The sequence below is a fragment of the Megalobrama amblycephala genome, linkage group LG21 (genome assembly GCF_018812025.1).
Source record: "Megalobrama amblycephala isolate DHTTF-2021 linkage group LG21, ASM1881202v1, whole genome shotgun sequence".
Taxonomy (NCBI): domain Eukaryota; kingdom Metazoa; phylum Chordata; class Actinopteri; order Cypriniformes; family Xenocyprididae; genus Megalobrama; species Megalobrama amblycephala.
In genome coordinates, this window is record NC_063064.1 from 29773124 (window position 1) to 29785453 (window position 12330).

Sequence of the window (12330 nt, forward strand, 5' to 3'; positions counted from 1 at the left end):
ATGTGAATTCTTTTAATTTTTGTATTCTGAACATGTTGCCATATATAGTACATAGACTTTCATTCATGTCTTTGTTGTCTTCTGCTATCATGCAGGTGTGGCACGCTGACAATGAACTGCCCATTTGCCAAATGACAGGTGAGGACTGGCTGCCGTGTAATTTAGTCTGCAGCGCCTCCTAGTGACCTTAGAATGACATTACACCTGCATATGTTGCACATAGCTATTCTTTATTTGAAAAAAAATCAGTTGCAAACATATATTCAGCAGTTATTTTCTTTATAAATATTAATTTAAAAATATATTAATGTGCTTCTCAATGTAAACATAAGCAATTCCCTGCTGTCATATCAAAATGCATAAATATGTAAATGTACTGTCAACAACAACAAAAAATAATTTAAAAAACATCAACGTAACTGATTGTACTACAGCTGAGTAATGTGGTAGCATTGTAAATAGATTAGAAATTAGAAATAAAAAATATTATTAGGATCAGTGTACTAGCTACTGATTACATCTTCAACTAGTGTAACTGGATTACTGTACTAATTAAAAAGGCTATTGCATTACTTATTGCTAATTACTTTCTAAATCCCATACCAACCTCGACCAGTTGAACAATACAAATATAATTCTTTCAAATAAATAATATAAAATATAATATAACAACTGAATATAATTGTATTTATGTGGCGTTGAGCAGGAAGCCCCGCCCACATCACACCTGATTGGACCGATGTGCTGCTGATGTATATTAATTACCAAACATGGAGAGAGATTGCGTAAAGTTTACAAGAGGATATGACAAATCATAAACCATAAAAATCACGCCATCTAGTGAAGCGTCACAGAAGTCATAAACATACAAGGTATGTGTGTTTAGTTTTTACAGTGATACAGAGAGGATTGTTCTGATTGGCTGTGTTTTGTGATTGATTGTGTCGGTTTGGACAGACAATTTGCATGGTGATCAGTTGATGTAACGTAGAGGACAGTCCTCGTGTTACTGTTGGCATTTCAACTCCATTTTACAAACCACCACCAGTTTCATTTGTTGATTTATGTGTGTTCATGTGTATTAACAGTAAGACCATTTATAATAATTTGAAATAGGCCTACTCTAAATAACCTAAAACTAACCCAGTAAATGCATGTAATATTATGTTGGCTCCCTGAGATTATAGTGTCCAAATTCTTTTAAATAATATCTGTCATCTCTTTTCATCAGACATCCATCACTTCAGTTGCTTTAGTCTTTATCTGTTGCAGAGAGGGAAAAAAAAAATTAGAATATTGCGATTAAATAATCAAACAAACTAACAACCACAAATACAGCAAGACAAAAGTATATTATTTAGGGTAAGTAATAATTTTTTTTTTTTTATACTATATCCTAGTTTATTTTGACAGCTGATTTTAGGTTTTGCTACGTTTCTTATTTCCGTTTCTCATATATATATATATATATATATATATATATATATATATATATATATATATATATATATATATATATATATATATATATGAAATGATAGGCACTATTGCTCATCCTACCATGCAGATGTATATTCATCGGATGGTCTGTAAGACCCATATTCTGAAGCTTCTGTGAATGAAAGGTTTTGATGCCCATAGCTTCTCTCTGAGGATCCTGCAATAATATAGTTAATATTTTAAATTATCATATTGTCACATAATTTCTTGTACTTCTGCTGGTGTATATCTTCTAAAGCATGCATATAGCAACAAATTGACATCATACCTCCGCTTGATGAAAAATCAAAGAAGGCATCATCAAAAAACGATGACTTCCTCATTCCTGATGTTTTGCTGAAATTAGATAATTGAGTTTTTAATTTTTTAATTTTTTGTATGACGTTTTTGAATATTTAAGTCACAGAAATTGTTATACAGACCTCTTGGCCCTGTTGAGCACCACAATCATCACAACTGCCACAATGACAAGTAGAGCAAAAGCTGCTAAACTGCCGAAGAGAACTGCGTAGAAACCAGCCCCTCTGCTGTAAAGCTCACAGTGATCTCCATAGTAGTTCTCAAAGTAAGAACTGTCACAGCTAGACAATTTGCAAAATGAGTAGGAGAGGATTAGTCATTAATAAATGATTTCATAGGGTATGTTTACACAACAATAACGTACTAAGGGGCCATTTACATGACGCCACTTTCAACTAAAAACTGAAAACTTTTTTTGTGTTTTGGCTGTTCGTTTTTGGGAACCTGATAATGCAAATTTTGAAAACAAGACCATTATTATCTCTGTGTAAACTACAAAAATTTGTGAACATGGTGACATTGTGTGCATAATGCAAAGGCATGCTTGAGTACTTGGCAATCAAAACAACAATTGAGATCTGTTTGTGTTGCTCAAGATACTGAGTTTAATAACGCTTCTCCAGCAAAGTGTAGATTTACTGCATCACTACTATGACCAATGGAGACGCATTATTTACATTCGCCAAATTCTAACAACACCAACTAATTCTAATTCTGACCTTGTGAACTACTGGCCTGTGATGCATAATACAGCATTTTTAGTCGTTTTCTTGGATCCGTTTGAACGGGGATCGTTTTGACAACGTTGTCGACTGTATGCAAATCTTTTCAAAAACGTAAAGTTTTTACGCACCGTAAACGTACCCTAAAAGCTGAAACGTTTTTCCTTTGGCTTTTGAAAAGTTTGCGTACAGAAGACAACATTGTCAATGAGACCCCCGTTCACACGGATACACGAAAATGACTAAAAACACTGTATTCTGCTGCCAGACCAGTAGTTGGCGATGTCACTTTGTAAAGAAACACTACATGCCTATAGACTGAACATGTAATACGCATGCGCATGATGTCACTGTTTTCACAAATTCACTTTTTTGTAGTTTTTGTAGAGACGAAAATGGTATAATTTTCAAAGACCTGCAATTTGAAACTTTTTTTCAAAAGTTTGCGTTTTCAGGCTCCAAAACGCCGTTATTGTATCAGTGAATAGCCAAAACGCATAAAAAGTTAGTGTAAATACCCTCTAAATTCCTGAAGACATTGCCTTTTGTAGACATTTCATTTTTGCCAATCAAATTAAAATATGTGATATTTTTAAATTGCTTAATTAAATATGAGATAAATAAGTAATATGCTTTTTTTAATCTCAGGGCAACTACTTTGCTTAAAGGTACACTATGTAACTTTTTTTTTTACTCTAGCGGTTAATAAACAAAACTGCATGTGTTGAAGCACTTACTCGCACTTTGGTCCATTCATTTCATTTATGCATCGACCATGTTGATTGCAGAAGTTGAGATTTTTTTTGCATGGTCCCACACATACCCATGATCCATTTTCAATATCCTCCGTAAAGTTAGCAAAATTCACAAATGCAGTGCAGTTCACATATGGTTTTATATCTGTAATATCTACACATGACAAAGATAAAAAAGGTGAAATGCAATTTAAAAATCTCTATAAATTAATACAGCATACGTCTGGAGCCACATTATAGAAACATTAGAAATAACAGTAGAACAGAAGTCCATGTGTCCCTTAAATGAAGTCTACCCCCCCCCCCCCCCCCCCAAAAAAAACCCTAAATTTTGTTAAATGATTATATGTTATCTGTTTCCAAAATAAAAAAAGTAACTTACTATATATTTCAACTGTCTCCATGGTAATTTGGCCTCTTTCGATGGAAACATTACCGAGAGCTACGCTGAGATTTTTGAATGAATTTGAGTCATTAAAAATTTTTTCCAGGGTGGGTCCCAGATCATTATTTAGAAACATTATTTGTGAGTTGTTGTTTGGATAGTTATATTCTGCAACACTTTCAGCAATGACACTTCCTTCCCTAGATGGAAAAAGTACATGCCACATATCAATATGATTTTGCTTCGCAAATATTTGTTTTGTAAATGTATGAAATTCAAGTTAAATCAACTTACCTTAGCCTTAGAATGCGCACATCTTTAAAGTTTTGTCCATCTGCTCTTTTACAAAGGATTAAAAGCTGCCAAAAAAAAAAAAAAAATTCTGCATATAAATATTTATACAATATATTTTGCAAATATGCAAATAATACATATAAATGATTACAAAATCTTTATCTAATTTGATTTTAGACCTGTTCTTTTTTTTATATGCATATAACATTCATATTCATATAACATCACATATGAAACAATTGTGAATAATTTTTGTGAGCTTTAAAGTACTTTGTGAAAAGGAACTTGAAAATGTACCTCGCGTTTTAAGATGGAAATTAAATTTTTTGATTTCGGAGAGCTCAAGTCTTCATAGTCTTTATGATAGTCCATCATAATTCTAAGAGACATATTTGCTTTCCTTGTGGGTATTCTTTCAGCTGCAATTAAATAATAGATTTAGAAAGATTAGAAAGACTTCAGCATTTGAACATAAGGGACATAAGTGAGCTGCAAATTATGACAACTATTGTGTAAAGTCTTTTGTAATGAAAGAGCTTTCAAGTATGCATGTGGGTTCTGTGACATTTTAGCTTTAAAACATTTATGCAGGAACTAAGTTTACTGTCACATGAACAACTTATTCTCTACAAGTAGCTTGGGGGCTAATTTTCTATTGATTCAATACCCACAGTACAGTGAAATAATTATTTACAGTGAATGTGGAGAATTAGAAAGGAAATAGAGAACACCAAGTGCAATGATTATCATATAAGAATAGTATGATAAACTTACGCAAAATAACTGTGATAGAGTCATTTGCAAAATTGCAAAACTCTCCAAAAGTATTGGGATTGCAATCGCATTCACATTTGTCAGATATTACATTGAAGATGCATGGGGATCCATTACACTGACATTGCTCCAGACAGCTTTGAGTTGTTGAAACTGAACTAAAAGTTGTGGATAAAGGAGGTTCTGTTGAAGCTGATGTTGATGTTGAAGTTTTCTGGGTACTCGTTTGAGCAGAGGATAGCGTTTCAAGTGTGGGGCTTGACTGAGATGAAGTAGAAATGCTAAACGTTTGGGCTGTAACAGTTTGGGTTATTGTTTGATTTGAAGTAGGATTAGGGGAAGTTGCAGTGGGTGAATCAGGTGAGTCTGAAGAAACTGTTCTAATGGTTTCCATTGTTGAAAATGTTGAATCATTTGGCTTTGTTGAATGTACTTCTGTGCTTGAAGTTGAAATAGTGGTTTGTGTCTGCTGGCTAGTTTTTTCTGCAGGGCTTGAAGATGGAATTGATGGGGTTAATGCTGAAGCACTAAGACCTTCTGTGGTAGAATATGCAGAAGATAGAGAGGTAAATGTACTTGATATCATATTTGTCAATGTTGGGCCATTTTCAGTTGAGGATAATGTAGTTTCCAGTGTTGAACCACTTTTACTTGTAGATGACTCTAATGTGGTCGTGCTCATGAGAGGCACAGCTGTTGTAAATGTTGATTGAGCTGTTGTTGTAGATTCTGTGTCTGTGGTAAAAGTAAAAAGAGTATTTTGTGTCTGCTGACTTGTTTTTTCTATGCCAGCTGAAGTGATTTGTGTTGTAGATGAAAGGAATTGTGAAGTACTCTGTGCCTCTGTTGTGGAGAATAGTGAAGATGGAGAGGTACCAGTTTTGGATACTGTAGTCTCCAGTGTTGAAACACTGTCACTTGTAGATGATTCTAATGTGGTTGTGCTCATCAGGGACATAGCCGTTGTAAATGTTGATTGAGCTGTCATTGTAGATTCTGCTTCTGTGCTAGATGTAACTACAGTGGTTTGTGTTTGCTGGCTTGTTGATTGTTCTACAGTAGCTGAAGATATTTCTGTTCTAGGTGAAGTCAATTCAGATGTACTTTCTGTTGTAGAGGATGGTGAAGATGGAGAGGTACCAGTTGTGGGTAATGTAGTCTGCAGTGCTGAACCACTGTCAGTTGTAGATGATTCTAATGTGGTTGTGCTCATAGGGGACATAGCTGTTGTAAATGTTGATTGAAATGATGCTGTAGATTCTGATTCTGTGGTAGAAGTAAAAAGGGTGTTTTGTGTCTGCTGACTTGTTTGTTCTATGCCAGCTGAAGCAATTTTTGTTGTAGATGAAAGAAATTGTGATGTACTCTGTGCATCTGTTGTGGAGAATAGTGAAGATGGAGAGGTACCAGTTGTGGATACTGTAGTCTCCAGTGTTGAAGCACTGTCACTTGTAGATGATTCTAATGTGGTTGTGCTCATTGGGGACATAGCTGTTGTAAATGTTGATTGAGCTGTCATTATAGATTCTGCTTCTGTGCTAGAAGTAATTGGAGTGTTTTGTGTTTGCTGGCTTGTTGTTTGTTCTACACTAGTTGAAGATATTTCTGTTGTGGGTGAAGTCAATTCTGATGTACTTTCTGTTGTAGAGGATGGTGAAGATGGAGAGGTACCAGTTGTGGTTAGTGTAGTCTCCAGTGTTGAAGCACTGTCACTTGTAGATGATTCTAATGTGGTTGTGCTCATCGGGGACATAGCTGTTGTAAATGTTGATTGAGCTGCTTCTGTGCTAGAAGTAACTGGAGTGGTTTGTGTTTGCTGGCTTGTTGTTTGTTCTACACTGGCTGACGATATTTCTGTTGTGGGTGCAGTCAATTCTGATGTACTTTCTGTTGTAGAGGATGGTGAAGATGGAGAGGTACCAGTTGTGGGTAATGTAGTCTCCAGTGTTGAAGCACTGTCACTTGTAGATGATTCTAATGTGGTTGTGCTCATCGGGGACATAGCTGTTGTAAATGTTGATTGAGCTGTGATTGTAGATTCTGCTTCTGTGCTAGAAGTAACTGGAGTGGTTTGTGTTTGCTGGCTTGTTGTTTGTTCTACACTAGCTGAAGATATTTCTGTTGTGGGTGAAGTCAATTCTGATGTACTTTCTGTTGTAGAGGATGGTGAAGATGGAGAGGTACCAGTTGTGGGTAATGTAGTCTCCAGTGTTGAAGCACTGTCACTTGTAGATGATTCTAATGTGGTTGTGCTCATTGGGACATAGCTGTTGTAAATGTTGATTTTGCTGCTTCTGTGCTAGAAGTAACTGGAGTGGTTTGTGTTTGCTGGCTTGTTGTTTGTTCTACACTAGCTGAAGATATTTCTGTTGTGGGTGAAGTCAATTCTGATGTACTTTCTGTTGTAGAGGATGGTGAAGATGGAGAGGTACCAGTTGTGGGTAATGTAGTCTCCAGTGTTGAAGCACTGTCACTTGTAGATGATTCTAATGTGGTTGTGTCATCGGGACATAGCTGTTGTAAATGTTGATTGAGCTGTCATTGTAGATTCTGCTTCTGTGCTAGAAGTAACTGGAGTGGTTTGTGTTTGCTGGCTTGTTGTTTGTTCTACACTAGCTGAAGATATTTCTGTTGTGGGTGAAGTCAATTCTGATGTACTTTCTGTTGTAGAGGATGGTGAAGATGGAGAGGTACCAGTTGTGGGTAATGTAGTCTCCAGTGTTGAAGCACTGTCACTTGTAGATGATTCTAATGTGGTTGTGCTCATCGTGGACATAGCTGTTGTAAATGTTGATTGAGCTGCTTCTGTGCTAGAAGTAACTGGAGTGGTTTGTGTTTGCTGGCTTGTTGTTTGTTCTACACTGGCTGAAGATATTTCTGTTGTGGGTGCAGTCAATTCTGATGTACTTTCTGTTGTAGAGGATGGTGAAGATGGAGAGGTACCAGTTGTGGGTAATGTAGTCTCCAGTGTTGAAGCACTGTCACTTGTAGATGATTCTAATGTGGTTGTGCTCATCGGGGACATAGCTGTTGTAAATGTTGATTGAGCTGTGATTGTAGATTCTGCTTCTGTGCTAGAAGTAACTGGAGTGGTTTGTGTTTGCTGGCTTGTTGTTTGTTCTACACTAGCTGAAGATATTTCTGTTGTGGGTGAAGTCAATTCTGATGTACTTTCTGTTGTAGAGGATGGTGAAGATGGAGAGGTACCAGTTGAGGGTAATGTAGTCTCCAGTGTTGAAGCACTGTCACTTGTAGATGATTCTAATGTGGTTGTGCTCATCGGGGACATAGCTGTTGTAAATGTTGATTGAGCTGCTTCTGTGCTAGAAGTAACTGGAGTGGTTTGTGTTTGCTGGCTTGTTGTTTGTTCTACACTGGCTGAAGATATTTCTGTTGTGGGTGCAGTCAATTCTGATGTACTTTCTGTTGTAGAGGATGGTGAAGATGGAGAGGTACCAGTTGTGGTTAGTGTAGTCTCCAGTGTTGAAGCACTGTCACTTGTAGATGAGTCTAATGTGGTTGTGCTCAACGGGGAAATAGCTGTTGTAAATGTTGATTGAGCTGTCATTGTAGATTCTGCTTTTGTGCTATAAGTAACTGGAGTTTGCTGGCTTGTTGTTTGTTCTACACTAGCTGAAGATATTTCTGTTGTGGGTGAAGTCAATTCTGATGTACTTTCTGTTGTAGAGGATGGTGAAGATGGAGAGGTACCAGTTGTAGGTAATGTAGTCTCCAGTGTTGAAGCACTGTCACTTGTAGATGATTCTAATGTGGCTGTGCTCATTGGAGACATAGCTGTTGTAAATGTTGATTTAGCTGCTTCTGTGCTAGAAGTAATGGGAGTGGTTTGTGTTTGCTGGCTTGTTGTTTGTTCTACACTAGCTGAAGATATTTCTGTTGTGGGTGAAGTCAATTCTGATGTACTTTCTGTTGTAGAGGATGGTGAAGATGGAGAGGTAATAGTTGTGGGTAATGTAGTCTCCAGTGTTGAAGCACTGTCACTTGTAGATGATTCTAATGTGGTTGTGGTCATCGGGGACATAGCTGTTGTAAATGTTGATTGAGCTGTCATTGTAGATTCTGCTTCTGTGCTAGAAGTAACTGGAGTGGTTTGTGTTTGCTGGCTTGTTGTTTGTTCTACACTAGCTGAAGATATTTCTGTTGTGGGTGAAGTCAATTCTGATGTACTTTCTGTTGTAGAGGATGGTGAAGATGGAGAGGTACCAGTTGAGGGTAATGTAGTCTCCAGTGTTGAAGCACTGTCACTTGTAGATGATTCTAATGTGGTTGTGCTCATCGGGGACATAGCTGTTGTAAATGTTGATTGAGCTGCTTCTGTGCTAGAAGTAACTGGAGTGGTTTGTTTTTGCTGGCTTGTTGTTTGTTCTACACTGGCTGACGATATTTCTGTTGTGGGTGCAGTCAATTCTGATGTACTTTCTGTTGTAGAGGATGGTGAAGATGGAGAGGTACCAGTTGTGGTTAGTGTAGTCTCCAGTGTTGAAGCACTGTCACTTGTAGATGATTCTAATGTGGTTGTGCTCATCAGAGACATAGCTGTTGTAAATGTTGATTGAGCTGTGATTGTAGATTCTGCTTCTGTGCTAGATGTAACGGAAGTGGTTTGTGTTTGCTGGCTTGTTGTTTGTTCTACACTAGCTGAAGATATTTCTGTTGTGGGTGAAGTCAATTCTGATGTACTTTCTGTTGTAGAGGATGGTGAAGATGGAGAGGTACCAGTTGTGGGTAATGTAGTCTTCAGTGTTGAAGCACTGTCACTTGTAGATGATTCTAATGTGGTCGTGCTCATCGGGGACATAGCTGTTGTAAATGCTGATTGAGCTGTCATTGTAGATTCTGCTTCTGTGCTAGAAGTAACGGGAGTGGTTTGTGTTTGCTGGCTTGTTGTTTGGACCACACTAGCTGAAGATATTTCTGTTGTGGGTGAAGTCAATTCTGATGTACTTTCTGTTGTAGAGGATGGTGAAGATGGAGAGGTACCAGTTGTGGGTAATGTAGTCTCCAGTGTTGAAGCACTGTCACTTGTAGATGATTCTAATGTGGCTGTGCTCATCGGGGACATAGCTGTTGTAAATGTTGATTGAGCTGTGATTGTAGATTCTGCTTCTGTGCTAGATGTAACGGAAGTGGTTTGTGTTTGCTGGCTTGTTGTTTGTTCTACACTAGCTGAAGATATTTCTGTTGTGGGTGAAGTCAATTCTGATGTACTTTCTGTTGTAGAGGATGGTGAAGATGGAGAGGTACCAGTTGTGGGTAATGTAGTCTCCAGTGTTGAAGCACTGTCACTTGTAGATGATTCTAATGTGGTTGTGCTCATCTGGGACATAGCTGTTGTAAATGTTGATTGAGCTGTCATTGTAGATTCTGCTTCTGTGCTAGAAGTAACTGGAGTTTGCTGGCTTGTTGTTTGTTCTACACTAGCTGAAGATATTTCTGTTGTGGGTGAAGTCAATTCTGATGTACTTTCTGTTGTAGAGGATGGTGAAGATGGAGAGGTACCAGTTGTGGTTAGTGTAGTCTCCAGTGTTGAAGCACTGTCACTTGTAGATGATTCTAATGTGGCTGTGCTCATTGGAGACATAGCTGTTGTAAATGTTGATTGAGCTGCTTCTGTGCTAGAAGTAACTGGAGTGGTTTGTGTTTGCTGGCTTGTTGTTTGTTCTACACTAGCTGAAGATATTTCTGTTGTGGGTGAAGTCAATTCTGATGTACTTTCTGTTGTAGAGGATGGTGAAGTTTGAGAGGTACCAGTTGTGGGTAATGTAGTCTCCAGTGTTGAAGCACTGTCACTTGTAGATGATTCTAATGTGGTTGTGCTCATCGTGGACATAGCTGTTGTAAATGTTGATTGAGCTGCTTCTGTGCTAGAAGTAACTGGAGTGGTTTGTGTTTGCTGGCTTGTTGTTTGTTCTACACTGGCTGAAGATATTTCTGTTGTGGGTGCAGTCAATTCTGATGTACTTTCTGTTGTAGAGGATGGTGAAGATGGAGAGGTACCAGTTGTGCGTAATGTAGTCTCCAGTGTTGAAGCACTGTCACTTGTAGATGATTCTAATGTGGTTGTGCTCATCGGGGACATAGCTGTTGTAAATGTTGATTGAGCTTTGATTGTAGATTCTGCTTCTGTGCTAGATGTAAGAGGAGTGGTTTGTGTTTGCTGGCTTGTTGTTTGTTCTACAGTAGCTGAAGATATTTCTGTTGTGGGTGAAGTCAATTCTGATGTACTTTCTGTTGTAGAGGATGGTGAAGATGGAGAGGTACCAGTTGTGCGTAATGTAGTCTCCAGTGTTGAAGCACTGTCACTTGTAGATGATTCTAATGTGGTTGTGCTCATCGGGGACATAGCTGTTGTAAATGTTGATTGAGCTGTGATTGTAGATTCTGCTTCTGTGCTAGAAGTAACTGGAGTGGTTTGTGTTTGCTGGCTTGTTGTTTGTTCTACACTGGCTGACGATATTTCTGTTGTGGGTGCAGTCAATTCTGATGTACTTTCTGTTGTAGAGGATGGTGAAGATGGAGAGGTACCAGTTGTGGGTAATGTAGTCTCCAGTGTTGAAGCACTGTCACTTGTAGATGATTCTAATGTGGTTGTGCTCATCGTGGACATAGCTGTTGTAAATGTTGATTGAGCTGTGATTGTAGATTCTGCTTCTGTGCTAGAAGTAACTGGAGTGGTTTGTGTTTGCTGGCTTGTTGTTTGTTCTACACTAGCTGAAGATATTTCTGTTGTGGGTGAAGTCAATTCTGATGTTCTTTCTGTTGTAGAGGATGGTGAAGATGGAGAGGTACCAGTTGTGGTTAGTGTAGTCTCCAATGTTGAAGCACTGTCACTTGTAGATGATTCTAATGTGGTTGTGCTCATCGGGGACATAGCTGTTGTAAATGTTGATTGAGCTGTGATTGTAGATTCTGCTTCTGTGCTAGAAGTAACTGGAGTGGTTTGTGTTTGCTGGCTTGTTGTTTGTTCTACACTAGCTGAAGATATTTCTGTTGTGGGTGAAGTCAATTCTGATGTTCTTTCTGTTGTAGAGGATGGTGAAGATGGAGAGGTACCAGTTGTGGATTCGGTAGTCTCCAATGTTGAAGCTCTGTCACTTGTAGATGATTCTAATGTGGTTGTGCTCATCGGGGACATTGATGTTGTAAATGTTGTTTTAGCTGGAAAATGTGGAAAATGTATTTTTCTTTATTAGTTATTTTTCTTAGTTATACTTTTTTCACATCAAGAGAAGATAATTATTTGACATAATCCTTTCCTTTTTTTCTGGAAGATGTTTCAGTTTAGGATGTTCCTTTTGTCATTGAATTTATTAAACTGAACATGTTTTAGTTTAAAGTGGTTATATCAAAGTTGAATTCATGAAAAACTTATTCATACTTTAATTATTATCTTTATATTTGTATTATTAATACTAAAGTGAGAATCAGATAGAAAGTGAAATTCAACTTCTCTGTTAAAAAGGGTCTTTAATGTTTAAAGTGCCCCTGTAATGCTATTTTAAAGATTTTTAAGATTTTAAAGTTTTTATTTTTTTTAATTTTTTGAGGTCTCAAAGGTTTACCTACATCAAAGGTAAAA

General features: G+C 37.6%; 2 protein-coding genes across 2 annotated transcripts; both read right to left on the minus strand.

The window, feature by feature from the left end:
- Positions 1 to 209: 209 nt before the first annotated feature.
- LOC125257074 (flocculation protein FLO11) lies at positions 210 to 7231 on the minus strand. Its single transcript, XM_048173506.1, has 10 exons — positions 7036 to 7231; positions 4731 to 6787; positions 4254 to 4375; positions 3957 to 4021; positions 3660 to 3862; positions 3260 to 3431; positions 1923 to 2081; positions 1769 to 1836; positions 1561 to 1657; positions 210 to 1263 (listed from the first exon to the last, which is right to left on the minus strand). Coding segments are annotated over exons 2-10 (2889 nt in total). The 5' UTR covers positions 6733 to 6787; positions 7036 to 7231; the 3' UTR covers positions 210 to 1262.
- LOC125256416 (serine-rich adhesin for platelets) lies at positions 7231 to 11877 on the minus strand. The gene has a single exon (XM_048172402.1). The coding sequence runs from the start codon at positions 11875 to 11877 to the stop codon at positions 7231 to 7233; it is 4647 nt and encodes a 1548-aa protein (XP_048028359.1).
- Between the last annotated feature and the right edge of the window lie 453 nt (positions 11878 to 12330).

Coding starts and splice junctions, on each gene's coding strand:
- LOC125257074 (XM_048173506.1), bottom strand. CDS start 6,732: ATGTCCCCGATGAGCACAACCACATTAGAATCATCTACAAGTGACAGT. Junction 1,837..1,922: donor GTGCTCAACAGGGCCAAGAG/GTCTGTATAACA, acceptor ATCTAATTTCAG/CAAAACATCAGGAATGAGGA. Junction 1,658..1,768: donor TGATTTTTCATCAAGCGGAG/GTATGATGTCAA, acceptor ATATTATTGCAG/GATCCTCAGAGAGAAGCTAT.
- LOC125256416 (XM_048172402.1), bottom strand. CDS start 11,877: ATGAGCACAACCACATTAGAATCATCTACAAGTGACAGAGCTTCAACA.